At 40.4% G+C, this 20417-nt stretch overlaps 1 protein-coding gene across 1 annotated transcript; it reads left to right on the forward strand.

Annotated features, from left to right (window-relative positions):
* The first annotated feature begins 2134 nt into the window (after positions 1-2134).
* LOC139587917 (1-acylglycerol-3-phosphate O-acyltransferase Pnpla3-like) lies at positions 2135-19171 on the forward strand. The gene is made up of 9 exons (XM_071422628.1): positions 2135-2432; positions 7125-7357; positions 7707-7772; positions 10443-10652; positions 11738-11798; positions 13922-14140; positions 14457-14589; positions 15764-15880; positions 16951-19171. Exons 1-9 carry the CDS (start codon positions 2246-2248, stop codon positions 17240-17242), a joined length of 1518 nt encoding a protein of 505 aa, XP_071278729.1. The 5' UTR covers positions 2135-2245; the 3' UTR covers positions 17243-19171.
* Positions 19172-20417: the final 1246 nt, after the last annotated feature.

Consider the following 20417-nt stretch of genomic DNA (forward strand, 5'->3'; position numbering starts at 1 on the left):
AAATAGCATGAGAGCACACATGAAGTGAATACAAAATACAGCACAGCTAGGCCCTTCCTTTAGAAGAGAATGGAAAAGTTACAGGAGTCACAATCACATTTTTAATGAAAGAAGGCTCTTCTAGGAAGTGTGAGATCTGGTTTCATCTTTTCAGCTCCTTCCTTCCCTGTGAACTGAAAGGGGTTCAATTCTTCTTCCTAAATAATGGGAAGCACCTTAAAGACAGGCAGGATTGGGATTAAGACACTCGCTGCTCTGCTCACTGAAATGGTGAATAGATGAAGCTGAATGGCCTAACAAGACAGAAGTGTCTAGAGAGTTACTTAGAAGTGAGAAAACTGGAAATATGGCCCAGTGCTTGTGGTGCTCACCTAGAGCCAGAATTATGGCTTCAAATCCACTTAAAAAGAGCTTGAATTCTGCTCTCATCATGGCAGTGCTTTCTATTAATAAAACGTCTCACAACATAACCTCTCCACCAAATACACCTCTCCTAGGTGTATTTGGAAAGCATGAACTCCTCTTGGGTCTTGGATGTTACAACATCCCATTGTTATGATGCAATGCTGCATGCAGGTAGCTAAAGGGGATTTCTGCAGTCCTGAGTGAGGCAATGAAATCCTCAAGTATTTCAGAGGTGCTATTCTCTGTTTTATTTTCACATTTTCATATTTCAGCTCCCTGCTGGGCAAGGTAATTGTTGTGAATTCCCTTCTGAGCTACTCAATCTCTACCAGCATTGCAGGGTGAGCCTAATGGGAACTCAGGGATTTGTGGTGACAGAATCACATACAAATGCCAGTTCTTACAAATTTTAGAGGAAACCTGCCCCTTTTACAGAGAGCTAAACTCCGCCTGGACATGTTCAGATGCATTTAAGAGGACTTGAGGAGAAAATTAATTAGAGCATATCTCTGGCCTGAAATGCAGCACTACACAGAAATATCTGAACTGTTGTTTAGGAAAATAAGCCTGCAGAGCTGAAAGCATGAGATCTTCAGAGTCTTAAAGATTACAAGACCTCCAGAAGTCCACCACTACCTGACAGTTTTGATGCATCAGTCAGCTGGTACTACTGAAATTCTGCTAGATGATGCTGTTCTAGACTTCAGATGGCATTTAGCTGCTTTGCTTGAACTTCTTTCTGTAAAATGTGGGTAGAACACGAACATAGAATTGTTTGCAGATTGAAATTGCAACCTGAAAGCAGATTATTCTATAATTTTCCCGCTATAAGCCTAGTGTTACTATCATCATGAATTTTCTTTAAGTTCAGGAGTATTAAACAGAGAAGATCATGCGATTTGAATGCCTGCACACGCTGGCCCAGTGGATTCCTTTGAGCCATGGATAATTGGAGTGATTGCTAAGCCCGCACCTCCCACGGCCCGCAGGGGCTGGTGCCACCTCCCGCTGCCCGCCGTGCCTGGCAGATCCCAGATCCCTTCCTTTCCTACCTGCGGATCACGGCGCGATCGGCCCGGCCGGCTGCCGGCACCCCAGCTCACCGACCCGGACCCTCTGTGTCCCACTGATCCCAGACCCACTGTGCCCCGCTGATCGCAGACCCATTGTGTCCCACCGACCCGGACCCTCTGTGTCCCACCGACCCGGACCCACTGTGCCCCACTGATCCCAGACCCACTGTGTCCCACTGATCCCAGACCCACTGTGTCCCACCGACCCGGGCCCTCTGTGCCCCACTGATCCCAGACCCTCTGTGTCCCACCGACCCGGACACACTCTGCTTCACTGACCCCGCACCCCACTGCACGTCACGAACCCCGGAGCCCACCGGGCGCCGTGCGGCTTTGGAAGGGCTGCGGGCGGGCCGCGCCCCTCTGGACCGCTTCGCTCGGGGCGGGACTGGGAGACAGGCAGGGCTGGGGTACCGGCGGAAGCTGCCCGAGGCAAGGGGTCCGAAGGGTCTGGGGGGACCGACGGGTCTGCGGAGAACGGGGTCAGCGACCGACGCGGGGCCCAGGGCGCGGATCGCACTGCGCCTACCCAGGACGGGGGAGCGAGAAGGCGGGGCGTAATTTGCATTTGCCCTCTAGTTGGCTGGGGGCGCCTTGTGCCACCGAGCGGCGGCTCGGGATTGGCTGCGGCGCGGCCGGCGGCGGGGGCGCGGCCGTCGCGTAACGCGAGGAGCGGCCGCGCCGGACGCGCTCAGTCGCTGGGCTGCGGCCACCGCCACCGGAGCGCTCCGTCCCTGCCGGCCACAGCGCGCGTCCCGCCGGCGACCATGCTGGACCGCGAGGGCGGCTGGAGCGTGTCCTTCGCCGGCTGCGGCTTCCTGGGCGTCTACCACATCGGCGCCGCCACCTGCCTGCAGGAGCGCGCTCCGCACATCATCCGCGACGCGCGGCACATCTACGGCGCCTCCGCCGGGGCGCTCGCCGGCGCCGTCCTCGTCGGGGGCGGCTCTCTGGGTCAGCGGCGGGGCCGGGGGGAGCGGGGCGAAGCGGGCGGCAGGGAAGGGCCAGGTGCGGCGATCAGGGCCCGGTGCGGCGCGGGAGGGCGGGCGCGGCCCCGGGGTCGGGCCGCGGGGTTCGCTGGGCCGGGCTGGCTCCGATTCTCTGGTTCTCTTCATCCCTAAAACGTGTGCCCGTGGGTGGCATTAAATCCGAGCGGGGTCCGTGGCGCAGGGAATGATGCTGGCGATGCCCGGTCCGATTCGCACACTTGCGCAGCGGAAAGGTCGGAGTTCCTCCCGTGCGTGTCCCCCTGAGGGGCTGCTCTCGCCGCCGCTGTCCAAAGTCCAGGAGTTACCTGGGAGAGCGGGAGGCAGCCGAGCCCTCACACCCTCCAGAGCAAGTGGGCCAGCCCCGCCATCAGCTGTAAACAAAGTGTTTGCGCTTCGTTGGGAAATGGAGCATCTATCTCCCTGCACGTGAAGTGCCTGGCAGCTTTATCTTGCTTCCTCCAAAGCTGCTCCTTTCTGGGGTAAGGCTAAGAGAGTTAAGGTCAGGGCTTAGGTTAGCTTTAACGTGCTTTTCCTCTCTAATCTGGGCACGGTATATGTTGCAAAGGTCGTTTAGGTGTATGACTAGAAACAGTAGATTGATTAAAATCACTGATTTTAATTGTCATTTAAACAATAGAGGTAATCTTGTGTTATATTTATGCCGGATTAAAGATGTTAGTTTGAAAAAGAATGTAGTGTGCTTTGTGAAATACACACCTATTTTCTAGCAGTACTAAAAATACACCTTACTTTTACGTACTTAGGGCTCATGAATATACATTTTTCTAATGAATTAAACTTGATAAAAGCTATCAATATATCGAGGTGTTTAGGACAAGCAACAGGATTGCAGTTTAAAAAACTATATGAAATATCTGAAAATGGTTTTCTTTCTAAACTAAAGGAATCCACTTGTCTATTTCATTACTCCATACTGATTGCTCTTGCTAGCAGCAACCTTGACTGCTTTAGAACTAGAGAATTTTGTAAATTCAGATTTCGTCTTAGAAGAGGAGGAGAACAATGAGTACCTCTTTTGAATTTGGAGAGGTTTGTGGGTTTTGCTTTTAAATTTCTGAGGAAAAACTCCACTGACAGAAACAAGCAGAAGTTCTCTGTAAGTAAAGCAGCAGGAGAGCAATGCTTGTCCCTGCTGCTTTAGCTCCTGAGCTTTAGCACATAAGCTTAATTTCTTCAAAGCTTTAGCAGTAAACTTGTGCTGCTTAATTTTTTTTGCTGTAATGTCCAAACATGACACATTTGAGTTATTATGAGGCTGCTATTAGCTTTTGAAACAAATCATATTTTTCCCCAATAGTTGGTATTTTTAGAACATACCAAGTTTTAAGTCTTAAGTCATTGTAAATTATTTGAGAAGGAAACTGTCTTAAATATTTGAAGCACTCCTGAGCCCAGAAAATGTATATTGTTTATTTGGCAGTATGAGTTAATAACAGCTTTTAAATGGTTTAGCACTTTAATAATTAAGAGTGGTAGATTTCAAACTATTTATTACCTTTCCCAATTATTACCAATCTCATATGTCAACTGAGATTTCTGATTTTCTCTAACTAATAGAATTTGTGTGTGGTCACTGTCCAAGGTAGCAGATTCCATGGGCAAGTGTGTTTCTACTCGGGGAAAAAAAACCCAAACAAAGGCATCACTTGCAAAATAATTCAAAACAATCTACATTCTAAAATCTGTGAATTACTGTAAATTGACAAAACTAATAAGGTACTCCCATGCTATTTCTCTGAGTTTCTAGCTGCTGTGTTTTGTTAACTTGTGTGAAAGCAGAGGATGGCAAATAAGGTATAAAGAAACTCTGTTTAACAGTGATAATAGGATATATTTTGTGAGTTTGTATCGTATGCCTCTCTTACTCTGATGTATATTAATGTGCAGTATTTGTGGTTCCTGCAGCTGGAGGTGTTAGCAAGTCCTGTGGTTTTTTATCACAGTTGCATTTTCCTGTGGGTAGACAGAGCCCAGCTATTCCTAGAGATGAGAGGAAGGATGAGAGGCAGCAGGCACAAGCTGAAACCTGGTAAATTCAGATGAGGTGTAAGGAAAAGGCAGTTGCTATGAGAGTGGTAAAATAATTGAACAGCTTCCCAGAGAGGTTGTGGGATCTCCACACTTGGAGATGTTTGGGGTTTGCCAGGACCCAGCCCTGAGCTGGTCTGTGTGCTAGTGCACACAAAACAGGGGGTGCAAATCTGTGAGCAGGGGTTGTGGCTGAAATCTAAGTGCTTATTTAATTTCTTACAGCCTTGCAGCCAGATGTTTTAAGTGAAAGGTTTTCTCTTTGACTCAGATTACCTGCTGGATAGGTGGGGAGTCTGTGGAACTTCAAAAGTGGATAAATACAAACATTCTTCTCATGAATGGAGAAAAAAAGTGTACTTTTATAGACTGACAAAGAGGTTTCTCTCATTAAATTTGGGAAGCTTAGCCATGATTGTTTTGAGGATGAAGTGCATTCCAGGCTATTCCAAACTGGAATGTTAAAGTTGCACTCTGTGGATGTCCTGTAGATCTGGTATTTTGATGGTGCTGTGATCATCCATTCCAGTGAGGCACTTAGAGAGAGCAGGTTTAGTGCAGGCTGCAAATACAATGTCAGCTTTTACTCAGTGAAATGAATGAATAGTTAACAAACAATTAAAAATAAGAATGCAGAACTATAACAGGAAACAGTTCCATTTATTAGGAATATTAATTTCTTTAGCTCTCCTGTGTTTCAAAAATAAAACAGATGTACCAAGACCTGTCTAAAATCTCAGTTTGACTTGAGCTCTAGCCCTTAGTCCCTTTTGGAGAAGTTCCTGTTTTGGAATACACCAGCCTAAGAGGTAACTGTATTTTAGTCCTGTTGGAAAGGAAGGGAGAAGGAAAATAAGTTGGACTACTTTGAAAAGAAGTTGGACTACTACATTTTGTTGAACTATTAACAAAAAGCTTTGTAAATTTTCAGTGTTTAATATCACATACTCTTAGATAGAACTCCTTTTTTGTTTTGGTTTTTTTTTGTTTTTTTTTTTCCCTTGATTTGGAGCCCTTCCAGGGTTTAAAGTAGGTTACAATAAACAAAATATGTCAGCTTTTTTTTGTCTTTTTTTTCCCTATGAACTACTTTGAGCATAGAAATTCTTGTATGTGGAGACAATGGGTAACTGCTAAATCAAATTGTATGTGTTGGTTTGTATTTTAGAAAAAGCAAGTGACTTGCTTGGTGCATAAGCTTTCCAAAGTATTTATAGTGGAAATGGTAATTATTGCGTATGCTCCAAGACTGCTCTTCCTGGCCAGAGTTCTGATAGTTCAGTATCTCAGGCTCCTGCAATGCGGCTATTTTTAGAAAGTTTAGAAGACTGAGCATTGCTAAATAAAAAAAAAGGAGTTGATAATGAGTATCTGGATGCAGGGAAAATTAGAACTGCTAGAACTGCCTGATTCTGCTTTTGGAAGTAAGTTTGTCACTGGTCAGAATGTGACTTGTGCAAATTTTTTATTTATGTGTAAAATGTGTTTTACTAAGATAAACATATATTTAACCATGAACAGTGAGCTTTGTCTAAATTGTTTTCTGTCTTCTGGGGTGGGGTTGGTATCAGGCTACCTGTGTCAGTGGATTTGTGGCCCAGGATTTCCCTCTGTGAGGATGGAATGAAACAATTGAAGTGGTAAAAACAAAATGTGTCTGATACCTCAGATTTTGTAGAGATGCTCTTTTGGACATAGACTCTTGGTTGAGAATGATAAATGTTTAGTTATTGCTGTTTGAGAGGGGAATAACATTGTAGAAATGTAATATTTCTGGACATTAATCTGTGCTCAAAGGCTTAAGCAGATTTGTTGCCAGTGCAGTGCTCACATTTAAACTGATACATTTAATTTATCTGTTCTAGCAAGCTCAAGTATGTAAGTTCTGAAAATATTTTTAGAAGCCTATCACTCAGGTTGATAAGGTGTTACTTTAAGCTTTCCACCCTCTCCTTTACCAAATTACAAGCAATTTCCTCAAAGTGTGTCCTGGAGAAACGTGACATTCTAAGTTCAAACAAACCATTGCAGGTGGATGAGCTGATCTTCCTCCTGTGACTAAATGTTGAGAAGATATTAGTGTTCTACAGTCCTGTCTTCTGTAGTGGTTTGAAGTTCCCAAACATAGATTTAATTGGAGAGAAGATTATAATGTGTCTGTTACTGTAAAAATGCACCTACCTGGCATTCCTACTAGATCACACTTCATGCTCCCTTTAGTGTTTTTATGTATCAAAGATGAAAAATTGTGCCCTGAAACCTTAAGTTTGGTTCATCTTTTTTTTTTCCCCTCAAAAAATGTGTTTCTGGAATGATTAATTCCATAACAAGTGTGACATATGGGTATTTTACACTTAGACTCTACATCTTAATGACATATAAGTAGCTTAATCTTCACCAAGAGATCTTTTTGAAAGTTTAAATTTTTTTTTTGTCTCTCAGAAAACTCCTAAACTCCTTAACCATGTTGGGCAGTTACTTAATCTGTTAAAAAGCTCTTGCATTTTCATTCTAGTACTAAGAGAGATAAGTTGGAGCTCTAGATATGCTTTATTAGTCCAAATGTGGGTTGTGTTTCTGCTGTTAAATGCATGCATTTTCTTTCCAGCTCAGGCTTGTGCAGATGTTCTGGCATTAGCCAAAGAAGCTAGAAAGCGAAATCTGGGTCCTCTTCATCCTTCCTTTAATGTGATAAAGATAATAAGAGATGGGCTGATGAGAAATCTTCCAGAAAACACGCACCAATTGTCATCAGGCAGACTGTGTATTTCACTAACCAGAGTATCAGATGGCAAGAATGCCTTGATATCTAATTTTAACTCTAAAGAAGAAGTTATACAGGTATGTTTCTTTTTGGCAACTTTTAGAAACTTCTATACCTACTTTACATCTATATTTACTTTAGAAACTTCTTTCTGCTTTAAGCATTTCAGATATTCTTATTCTGACAGTGTTTTAAAGAGGAATTCAAGCATTTTTAAACCAGATTCATGTACTGCTTTTCACAGTCATTGTGTCTGTGAACTGTTTTAGGGAGGAGGTGCAAGGGATCAGTCATAAAAAAGGAAAAATGCCTTAAAAGTGCAGTGGATCTAGCCTTAGTGAATAAGAATTCATTTTATAAAGATAAATGTTTATGTCAGCAATGGAACTGTTAACATTTAATTTTTATGGTCTCATTTTCTTACAGGCTTTAATCTGTAGTTCATTTGTCCCTATTTATTGTGGTCTCATTCCACCATCATTTAGAGGTGTGGTAAGTCTCTATTTTTAAGATCTAAAAATAGTTCTGGCTCTTCTAAAAATATTAAGAATGCATGTGGGGTTTTTTGTTATCCTACTGTAAAGTAAATAACGTCATCATTGCTTCTAGTTCTGTAGCTGTAACAACTTTCCAAAAAAAGACAGGAACACTGAATGTGTGGAAGATACTAGGTGTATTTTAACACATGTATTTAACACACTTATTGTCTCTGTCCCTCCTCTGCCCCATAAAATTCATTAATAAAAGAAAAAGATATAAGATAACGAGTATGTAACCTATGGATAAATATTTATTGAAGGAAGTGATGCTCTTTCACCTGCACAAATTTACAGGAAGAGTCACCTATAATTTTTGAAAAAATGTCTTGTAATATAGCTTATTGTGTATCTTCCTGTTCTGCCTGTAGGGATATCTGCCTTACAACTGGAATAAAAGTTCTGTGTTCAGTTAGGTGCAGACAAAGTTTTCCATTGCCTTCTGGCATTTGTATTCAGTGTAAGAAAGCTTACTTTTTAGAGGCAAAATATCAGTATATTAGTAAGTTCTATTGCTTCCCAGGAACAGCTGGTTACAAAGCCTCTTAATACTTCATGGCTGTACTGGGCTCTCTAAAATCCCCTGTTTTAGAGACAAAAACTGCAGGAAAGTTGGCATGGTTTGTTGTAGATGTTATAATTACAGGTCTGGAAGCAGATCTGCATTTCAAATCAAGGCAGTGACATCGGTGGCTTTTTGTTACCCTGTTCTATTCACTTACATGTGCTTTCTCTCCACCTCTGGTCCTCTTTGCACAAGGAGAAGGGAAGGAAGAAAGAAAACTTTAAATGTCTTTGATTACACACTGTTCTCAAGGCAATTTGCAAGTGTTAAAAGGTCAATAATGGATTTAAAATGGTTTTGTGGTTTTTATTTTTTTTCTTCATGCTGAAATTTAAGCAAAAGTGATTAGAACTGTATAGGGATTTTCTTCATCTGTACTTCTAAACCTTGTATGTCTCCTTAAACTCTTCCAGATTAAAGGTGTTATGAAAACAGGACGTTGGACTACATCCAAGGTTTAGGTGGATCCAGGCTAATCTGGCTGTTCAGTTCTTGTCACCAGACAACAATGTTATTTTAAAAGGCTTAGTTCAGAGTACAAAAACATACAAGGGATGCTTTATTTGGCCATATTTTGGGGAAAGGAAGGCATAATTCTATTATTTCACTCTTTGTAATTATTTCTAGACGATTTTAATGCTTAGGAGGCATTTTTTGATGTAACTTGGTAAGAATACCACAGTTACATATAATTGGCATGACTCCTATAGGCTTAAGCACAACAGAATGCCAAAAATGCTGTTTACTGCTTGGGATTCCTGCCTATATACTATAAAACAAAGGCTTAAGGATAACATTTAAAAGGTGTATCTAACTGCTAATTCAAAAGCTTCTGGGTGTGCTGGCTTTCATTTGTTTTTTTTTACTCCTTTCAAACACAGCAGTGGTTTTAGATTTAAAAAATGACTTGGAGGAACAGCTGAGCAGGTACTCCAAATCATGAAAATCATTTAGATCAGTAGAACAGTGACTCAGATATGTACTTCCTACTTCCACCTTTTAATAATTTCATGAGAAGGATCCTCCTTTGCCAGACCTGTTGTATTTTATTTATGTCACGAAGGACTTGGAGATTTCACTTGTACTTTAGTGATTGCATTACACACCTAAAGTTTGGCAGGAGCTGCATGCTGCTGGGTCCAGAGGGTATCCTGGGAAGCTGACAGGCCATGAACTGCCCTCTTCCTAATTCCTAATGTGTTTCTCAGAAATTCCTAATGTGTTTCTCAGAATAGTCAGGGCCTGAGTACCAGGGCAGCTGAAACTGATAATCCAGGTTGCTCCTGCTCAAATCAGTGCTCTGTTAAATTTATGTTTGACAAGGACCTACAGTTTTGGTTTGCTGCCCTTTTAGGAAGGAGGAGAATGCAGCCTCTGACCCAGCAAAGCTGGTGGTGTGGGAACAAACCAGTTCCCTGTGGCCCACTGGAAAGCTGGCTGCTGCGAGTGAGTGGAGGGGGCTGTCTGTAGCCACTGCAGCTGCTGCACTAGACAGTAGTTACCCCAAAACAGAGCACTTTGGAGCTTGGATCTTAAAATGTCTGAGGTGGTGATGTATTAAAACTACAGAAATGGGTGATTCAGTGTGAAGGAGACAAAAGCATAACCTGAAACTTGCACACGAAGCACAACAGGTGTCTGTGACTTGGCAATTTTTCTGAAGCACTGTCCGTTTTTACTCACACTTTCCTTATGTCCAAATCTTTTTTGATGCTTTTCTATCAAATTCTAATTATGAAGAGTACTTTCAAGTTAGAATGGTTTAGTATCTTGGAACTTGAACTTTGAAGCATGGAGCTGCTTCGCTCTGTGAGTTGTGTAGGATTATCATCTTTAGAAAACATACTGAAAAATCCCAACGGGAATATGCTTGCACTGCCTATGGAACTATAGGTAGGAATGTTTATTGGCTTTAGAGAACAGATCATGCCACTCAAAATGTTTAGCTTGGGAGCAGCAGGCTTAAGCTACAGCCTTAAGTGCTGTTTCATTGTTGCATGGGGGACTGATGCTCTGACGTTGTCAGCCCTTGAGATGTGTTCTTTCTGCTCCTTTTTGTAGCGCTACGTGGACGGAGGAATCAGTGACAACTTGCCTCACTATGAGTGTAAGAACACCATCACAGTGTCCCCTTTTGCTGGGGAGTGTGACATCTGTCCCAAGGGCAAGTCAGCCAACTTCCATGAGATGAACGTGACCAACACCAGCATTCAGTTCAGCCTGGGCAACCTTTATCGCTTAACACAGGCACTCTTTCCACCTGAACCCAAGGTCAGCCCCTGCCTTCCTTTGCTTCATCTCTCCACATGAAAGCTTTTGCAGAAAGTTGCAGTGTCCTAGCTTTTCATCCAGTCACATAAACTTCTCTGTGGATGTATCTTGTTTCTATTTTTTCATGTTTTGTCTATGTCCTCCTTGGTTTTAGTCTCTCTCAGACTAAAAATGCATATCCAGCTACTGGCTTTCAGTATTTATTTGGGAATTGTCACAGGATTCTACCATAAAATCAACACTGGGAAATTAACTACTGTCAGTTTGTAGTCCTTAAATGTTTGCCTGCTAAAAAATTAGAAGAAGTTCTAAAGTTTCATGGTTTTGTAAAGATCTTAATTAATACTTGTCACAGGCAAGTTGCCTTTAAACTTTGCTTATTGCTGTTAGCTGCAGAGCTGAAGAGGGAAATGCTCTTGAATTGCTGTTGTGAAAATTGGAAAAATAAAAAAAATAAAACCAGACCTTTTCAACTGGCTTGGGATATAGTACAGCAAAGAAGCAATTTTTCTGACTGCTGCAGATATATTTAAACTGCAGGCTTTTTGACCACTTCAAGACAAATTCTAAATTCTACTTATGCAGGCTTTATTTTTTTTCTTTTACTAGTATCCTTGTGTAGGTGAGGTGGTATTGCATCTGGTAAAAGATATTTTCATAGCAAAGATAAGTCTGAGCCTGAGCATCAGAATTGCACAGCTGATTTTTCAAAGCTTTAGGAAGTAAGAAGCACTGGGAGGGAATGAGGGGAATTGACACACTCCAAATACCCTGTTTCATTGCTGCTAGCAGCTTCTGAAGAGCTAATCAAGGAAACAAGAGGAGAGGGAAGTCTTCCAAACTGTGGGAATGCCATCATTCGGTGCATCTTTAACAGCTGAAAGTTAAGTTAATGTACATGATCACTTATTCATCATCACAGTAGCCATATTAATCTGAATCTGCTGTATTCCAGCAATTGTTAAGGTAGCTTTTTTTCTTACAATAGTGGAAGGTGGAGGAAAGTGGCTCTTTATTCTGCAAACTGTTGATCTGAAGTTGAAATTTCTTTTTATTTGTCTGACTCATTTACTCTATATTTGCAGGTGCTCGGAGAGATCTGTGAGCAGGGATATTTGGATGCTCTTAAATTCTTGAAGGAGAATGGTATGTTAAACTTTCAGATAATTACTGATTATATGGTCTTAACCTAAGTTTAAAAAACAAACAAAAAGACCCCAGATCAAAACAAACAAAAAAGAGTGAGAGGATTGTGTGTAGCTAAGAAGGGGGTTGGTCTTTGAGAATTTTAGAAGGATCTTGATGGTTTCATTCTTGTAGAAATGCAACAGTTATAGTTCACCTGAGGTGAACTGTGCCACACAAAAATTGAACTTTCAGAGTTTTGTCAAATCTGTGTGAAGTAAATGTTAAGTGAAATTTCCAAAGAATTCCAGTTCTACGCAAATCATATTATTACTTGGCTTTATCTTAATTGTGCAAGATGGGTATAGGTTACTGCTTCCCACTCCTCTGAAAACTGTATCTTCTATTACCTCCACTCTGCTGTCATCCAAGTGATTTTCTGGTAGTCCAGAAGTGGGAGCTGGCTAACAACAATAAAAACTCAGTTACAGACAAACCCTCTGTGTGAGACAAGACTTTAGAAGATGACAACTTATAATGGAGCAGTTGTTGACACCCAGATAAGTTTAGGAAGAAGAATTACGAGTTCTGCTACTCTACTCCTAGAATTCTAATAACATGTTTTATATTGATAAATATTGTTGCTCTGCAAGCTTTGAGACAAACAAGTTGAAAACAGTAACTTGATATTAGGAGGAAGTTAACCATGTGATAAATGTGCCTGGGCACTGTAGTCTTTGGATGCAGAAGCAAATTGGAACTGGGTCACAGGAATGGGAATAGAAGTAGGACTTTTGCACTCTTACAGAAAGTACCAGCTGCAGGATGTGAGCAGTCATTGATGTACTCTGCTGATACCTGGTTACTGAATATTCAAGTTGTCTTGAAACAATTCTCTTCACTGAAGAACCTCACAATTCTGCTTAAGAGCTTGATTTTCTATAAGGTTGTTATTATGTGTTATTATTATTATTTAATGAGAAAGTCTTGCTTTATAGCTTTTACAACATGATTAAAAGCACAAACTCTACAAAGAGCCTCTGGTTTGTGGTTGTCTGTGCTGAGCTGGGTTCTGTTGCTGTCCTGCACCCACAGGTTTCCTGTATGCAAGTTTCCATCCGACACTAATATCTGACATTCCTTGCAGTTCTTCCTTGGTCTCTCTGCCCCATGTTCTCTCTGTATTGCACTATTGTCCTCCTTTTCACACTGCTAATCCTGTGATCAACTTTGTTTTTATTCTGTCACAGGGTTGTTTTGCGTCAAGCTTAATCAATGATAATTATAACCCTTCCAAGGTCATTCATTATGCATCACCTTTCCTATTATTTCAGCTGTAGGAATTAATTTCCCCCCTCCCCCCATCTGTGACACTTCAAATATTTTCCTTTGCTAAATTCACTGTATATTCTTTTGACACTTGTCTTTTACTAGTACTTGCAGTTAGGTTCTGTTGTATGCAGGTATAGATTCTATTCAAATTTGGTAGTCTTGTTTCATATGTAATTTTAAAATTGTTTTCTGGAAATCAAGTGTAAATAAAATTCTTGTGTTTTTCTCTTTGTATTTGTGATCCAGTGCTTGTTTCTAAGGTAGTTATCAGTGCTGTTTCTTAATTGGCACCAGTTTTGCAATGCAACCCATGTTGATTTAGATCTGTACTTTGGATACAACTGAAAAAAATATTGTAACTAGTTGCTTTCCTTTTCAACCCTTTTGTAGTAATGCCTCAAAGTGCTCATGTGATAATTGGCATGTCAAATTTCCCAAATATATGATGCGTTTTAGGTGTTTTCTTTCAAATACATATTAAATCAGCTTTCCTCCTCTCCTTTAAATCCTTTGCTTTCTTGCAGGAACACAATTTTGGTAAATGACTGTGTGTTTCCAGGGCAGTTTCACTTAATTGTTCACTTTTTTCCTTCTCTTTAGAACCTGTTTTAAAGTAAGACCTAAACCTTCAGAAGGGCCATCACTGTGATTAAACATTTGTGGGACCCTAAGAGCCAGATGCATTTGACGTGGGGTAGATGATGCTGTTCCCTCGGGATAGATCTTTGCTCAGACACACAGACTTCAGGTTCTGTACAGGTACTCAGGAGACCTGTGGATCAAACCTAAGTGAAAGCTCTTGACTCTTTCAGGTATTCTGAATGACTCAATTTATATCCACTTGTCCTTCACAAAAAAAAAAACCCATGAGGCTGCACAACAACACCTTGACCATGTGAAGAGAAGAAAATTGACAGAAAATAACGGAGTAGAAACTTTGAAAATTACCAGCTTAAACGACCAGCTAAAGCAAAACCCATGGCCTTTGGAGAAGAGCATATTTGAGAGTCTACCTCCCAGACTTCGTAAAGGTGCATGCTTCAGACTGTTTCCTCTAACTCCGAGTGGCAAACTTTGACTTTTTTTTTTCTTTTTTTACATTAATTCTTAGATTTATTGCTTAGGAGTTCTGGATAGTGTGTTTTGTCCCTGTGTCATGAGTCTGTGTTCCCATATTTTAAAATATCATAGAGAAAGTTTATGGTAAGAGATTAATTCTTTCATTTTCTAACTGAGCTTTATTCAGTAACACTTGATAATCTTGACTGGGTATTACAAAATTCTGTGAAAATTATTGAAACTGCTTTCAGATAGTGTAACATCTTTTCCCTAATTATTATTCTTAAGCACTGCAGGAAGCTTGTAAAGAACAGAATGGGTTCTATGCTCAGTTCTCTAAACTGTTCCCCATGCGGGTGATATCCTACCTGATGCTGCCGTACACGCTCCCAGTGGAGTCTGCTTACTCGGTCGCTTTACGGTAAGGAACTTGTAAAGAACTCTTCTAGAATTATCATCATTTTGGAAATGTGCTCATTGAGAGCTTGTTCAGTGTTGGGGGCATTCTGGGATGCAATAATTCAAATGGTAACTGTCAAAAGACCCATTATTTCTACCTATGTGATGCATCCTAAAGCCTATATAATCCAAGACTAGATAAATAAACATATTAAGAAGCTTCTTAAATTATATACTCATATTACTAATAGCTACCTTGTAATTGCTCAAAAGAAGCAGCCTTAGTTGTGCTTTCCAGGAATACATTCTTTACTATATTCTGCAGGGGTATCTGAGCTTTCTCCACATCCTTCTTGTGCTTCTTTCTGAAGTCTGGAGTGAAATCCACTGTTTACTCACCATATAAATTCTCTTACCAGTTTTTTTTAGGTTGACTGAAAGTTGTGCTCTTGAAGTAGGGCTTAATTTGATAAGTTTCAATTCTTGTCAAGGAGAAGTTATGCTCAATTCACCATGAATTCTAATCTTTGTGCTTGCTTAAGGAAATTCCAGTCCTTGAGCAGCAGATGTCATGACTATCTTTAGAAAATCTTCAAAAAATAGTTCTGGTAATCAAGTCATATAGAACTCCAGTGAAGTATTTTGTTTCTGTGCCACTGAATGTGGCACTTCCATGCCATTTTTGGTGGATGGGGAGGCAGCAAGTTTCTCCAGATGTCTCTGTGGGGTTTTCCTCCTTGTCCCACGCTGATGTTCCTGACTCCTGTTAAGGGGTATCATAAAGAAAAAATGTACAATTGGTACATTATTATTGTTTTGCCTTCTCTTTGTTCTCCCATTATGCTTTTCTTTTGTTCTTCGTCTTTTACCTTGCCTTAAAGTGAGCAGAAAGTTCCTACCGCAAAGGTCTTGGAGACAGGAATATTATGCAGGATTCCTGTGCTGGTCACAGGGTGTGGAATGCACACACTGGTCAGCCACTGAGAGATGCAGTGATTTGTGGTGCCCCTTTTCTTAGCATGTAGAAGAGAGGTGAAAGGGTTAAAAGGGAATTCAGAGAGAAGAAATAGACACCTTGGTTAGGGGAGTTGGTTTGGGGAGAAAAAAGCTGTTTTGGATGTGGGACAGGGTGTGTAAAAACATAACTGAGATTAAACCTCCTGCTTACAAAAGCTGCATTTTGGTTTTGCCTGCAGGTTGGTGAATTGGTTTCCTGACATGCCTGCTGACGTTCGATGGATGCAAGAGCAGCTTTTTCGGATTGCTGCCACAGTTTATGCCCAGGCTAAAAGCAAGCTGTTCTGTACAGCCAGGTAACAGTGCTGCTACATTCAAATGATGCAGTTTTAGAAATTCTCTGTTTTTGAAATCAGTTAAAGTCTTTTCTTGAATAAGAAAAGCCAACACTAGTTGGCCTTTGAGGCATCTCTCTGAGCAAAAATGTACCTCTGGGTATATATTTGCTATTCATCCTACTGTCCTCTCCTCAGTTACTTGATAGTACATGTAATCCAGTGTTTTTTCTTCCTTCTTAGTGAAATTTCTGATTCCTTTCCGCAATATCTATAGGTTGGATATTAGGAAAAAAATTTTCATGGAAAGAGTCATAAAGTTCTGGAATGGTCTGCCCAGGGAGGTGGTGGAGTCACCATCCCTGGATATGTTTAATAAAAGACTGGATGTGGCACTCAGTGCCATGGTTTAGTTGAGGTGTTAGGGCATGGATTGGACTCACTGATCTTGAAGGTCTCTTCCAGCCTAGTCGTTCTGTGAATTCTGTGAATAAATTTGGGGATTGCCATCTTCCTGCTTTTATTTAGCAGTCTCTCATATTCCAGTTTTACCAGTCCTGAGTCTCTTAATCTGAGTCAGGCTTTGGGAAGACACAGAATCACAAGTTTGTCTCAGAAATAACTTCTAAGAGGAGTTCTTTGTTCACTGCATCACAATTAAACAGAAACACTGTTTTCCTTGTGGAAAAGCAGCTCAAGCAGTGTTGAAGTGTCTGTGTATAGCAAGTTGAGGTATTTTTGTTTGTGAGAGGGGTTGTGGCATGTTGTTTTGTTGGGTTTTTGTTGTTTGGAGTTGTTTTTTTTTTTTTTTTTCCAAAAGCACTGAAAGAGAGAAGAGAAAACTTTTTTAAAAAAATAGGGTGTTCTTGGCTAAAACTTCAGTTTCCTGTTTCTCAAATTGGAAAAGGCTAACCTGGTGATTCAAGTGCTGGTTTAGTGTAGACAAGTTCTGTTCCAGTTGTTCAGGTTAGTGATAACAAGCTGATTGTAAAGTCGAATGCAGAGATGGCCTTTGGGAATATTTGCTATTTGTAAACATGGCAAAAATGCCATTGAAACACTAATAATCTCCTTCCTTATTTTTTAAACAGGAAAGACAATTATGCATCACTAAGAAAATGTCAGACTGTCCCATCTACTGTGGAATTTCGTTCTTCATACTGCCACCTTAAAATGCCTCACTCTGCTGCACACATTGAGAGCTGGCTCTGGGAATCTTCATGCTTCATGCAGTCAGCTATGAAAAATGCTCCTGCTGATATCCAGGAGCAGTCTGACTTAAAGTCCTATCCTAATTTCCTCCCAAATCCTGATGAATCTGCATTGGAAATAGATGTTGACTCCTCCTCAGAGACAAGTTTCCAAACTGCTCCAGAGTATTAATAGGGAAGTAGATCCCACAGTTTCCAAAATTGAAATTGGGGAGAGAAAATTAAAACCTAGACTAGGGATCACTTTGTTTGTTGCCAATAAGTCTTGGGAAATTACTTGTTTACAGCTTCCTGACAAATCTGCCTTGGGACTCTTACTGTTTTAAGGATTATAAAAACAGTGGCTGCTATACTAAGTAACAGATTATAGCTCTGTCAAAGCACCAGCTCAATCAGCTCTGCTAAGACTTGTAGTTAAACAGTGTCTCTCTGGAAATAAATCTTTTTAAAAATTCCTTCCAGCATAAAAATATAAATTCTGTAAACAGATTGTTAGACAAACAGGCATAGATAACAAAACATTTTTTAAATGGAATTCTTAACAATATTATGTTAGGATTACTTTTATAGCACTTAAATGAAATTGGATTTTTACTCCCTTAAGAGGAATACACAAGTGAGTTTCTTAGTGGCCTCCAGTGTCCATTTGCCTTATATTTAAATATACTGTTGTGTTTATGGAAAGTTGTCTGCAGAAGATACTGTAGGAACAATATTATTCTAGGTTGTTGTATGTACTCTGCAGTTCCTATTACCTTTTCTCTGTGTCTCTTTCTCTCCTGAAATACTTCAGGCAAAAATGGCATGAGAAATGGGACACCTTCCCCTGAAGTATAAACAAATACACTTTCAGTGACTTCAGAGGACTTTTTTTTTTTTTTTGAACTTAACATAAAGGCTTAATACTTGATCAGGTATTGAAAAGTAGGTAAAATAGTGACTGTGGTTAGTAGCAAGCAGTATGTGGAGAAGGTGTTAAACTTTACAGAAGATGTTAACAAAAATCAATTTATAGCAAGTGGTGAATGATGTTTAGGTTGTCTCTCCAATTGTTGCCCCATTGTTTTTGGGGTATTTTTCCCCTCCAGTTTCAGAGATTTTTCTTTCCTTCTTTCACTTACCTGTTGCTAAAGGAAGAAAAAAGGTGTCCCTCCTGTCTCAGTGAGGTAGGATGACCCAAAGGAAGTTTCCCAAGACTGTCAGGCACAGCAAAAGTGTAAGGCTTGGTCGAAGTATCAATATTCAGGGAGCTCTGCAGAGGTCTCAAATAATAGGTAGAAAATTTAGCCAAATCATACCTCTATTGAGAAATGGCAGCTTAAACCATTTCCACTACAAAGGTTCTGCATGGTTTTAACAAAGACAATGCATTAGTGGAAGAGGGCATCTGGGAAGGAAAGTAATGTTAGGATTAATTGCTGTTCTCATGGCTTATCAGGTCTTGTACAATTTTTGAGTAGAAGGAAACAATAATGGCTTTAAAGTTGATTTGCACATGTGTTTGGGGGGAGCATGTGACCTTGGGAAGCTTTTATTTGAGAGGGAATTCTGTACAACCCAGGGAAAAGCTGCTTGAGGACCTCTTGTTCAGAGAAAGGGGTTGGATTGTGATGCTCAGGAGCTGGAATATGGGAGTGTGAGCTTTGGGCAAAATGTAGCACTTGAATTGGGCCTGCCTTTCAAACAGTCTCTCAGTTGTGATTTTCCTAAGCTTGGAGTGCTGCATTTTACAATATTCAGATGGATTTTAGGTTGGGTATGAAGTGCTGGGCTCTCTATTTCCATACTCTACAAGGCTGGTGCTACTTTACTTCAACTCTTCTGTTCATTTTTTGGGTGTATATATCATGAGACTTGCAAGAAAAAATGTTGGAATTGTTACTCTAACTACAGTTAAAATATATAAGATCTGTTTTAAATTGTCTTCATTCATTGGTTTACAAGTTTGTTTTAGAATTAAATCAGGAATGCCAAGTTTTGCTTCTGGTCTTTGTTGGAATACTTCTATTAACTACATTTAAATCAACCTTAACCACTTTTTCTGTTGGGCACAGTTCCCATTTTGTCTACTTTTTCTAAAATAAAAACACAATCTCTGTTACCATGGTCTCTGAGCTTTCTTGAGTGTAATTCACCCTGAAGTTTTGAGAGATGCTTGTGCATACTCTGGCTGGACCTGAATGTCACCTCAGTTTAAAATTGTGTGGGTTTTTTTGTCTTTTCTTGGTTTTTGATGGGATTTTTTTGCTTTCTGCAACCAGTTATTTTACAAATACCTTGTTGCATTTAAACAGAAATAATTAAAAACCAGAGAAAGTTGGGTGTGAAGGGAGAAGAAAAGGGTGCATTTGTTTCTGAGCTAAAACTAACTTAGCAGATAACTAAATATAAATAAGATAACAAAAACCCATTAAATAATTTGTTCCATTAATAATGCGCTAAAATATTTATTTATATTTAATATATATGTTTTAAAACATACATAAATTATATCAGTAATGTAAAGTATAATATATAATAACTATATTATCTATAAATATACAAATATAAAAATGACATACAGAAATAGATATAACAATTTCATGGAATGTAAAATAGTAGTAGTAGTAATAATAATAATGATAATTACAATACCAACAATTTTAAGTAATTTACAACATGAGCTTTCAGTTTCAAGTGCCCAATCTGCTTTCCCAGGTTTGGGACAAATCCCATGGGTTTGGGATGTAACACGTGCGTTTGGGGTGAATTCCCCGGGTTTGGGGTGAATCCCGTTGGTTTCGGCTGACACAGGTGGGCTTGGGGTGAAACAAACACGTGAGTTCAGGGTGAATTCATGGGTTCAGGGTGAAACTGTAGTATACGATAGAGATCATTCATGCTATTTATGTATAAAATGTTGTAAAATCCAAGCTATGTCTTCGACCACCCGGCTGGGAGCAGAGTCTTATGTTTATTCAATTAGTTCCCGGACAACGCTAAGATAATATCAAGTCTGTTAACGTATGAATGGAACCTTCCTGGGCCACGATTGCTGACTTCCCTGGAATGTCAGAACCACTCAGGAGGGACCTGCACCTGGGAGATCGCATCTACCACACTCAAGCACCGGTGCCACTCTGCTACATGCGAATACAGGCTCTTCCAAAGTGTTCAGACAACCATCGAGACACCTGGATTCACTTTTGTCTATCCCTGCACATGTATGGCCCCAGTTCTGCATGTGAAGGGACACAAAGGAACATTCACTCATTTCTGCCTCAGGCAGAATAAACTGTATATAAACTCGCTGCATGAAGCAGTCGGGGTGAACCACTGGGGAGATGCTGACATTTCGTCGGTCGGAT

Source organism: Agelaius tricolor, unplaced genomic scaffold, assembly GCF_023055355.1.
Source record: "Agelaius tricolor isolate 1412-34295 unplaced genomic scaffold, bAgeTri1.0.p SCAF_3, whole genome shotgun sequence".
Lineage (NCBI taxonomy): Eukaryota > Metazoa > Chordata > Aves > Passeriformes > Icteridae > Agelaius > Agelaius tricolor.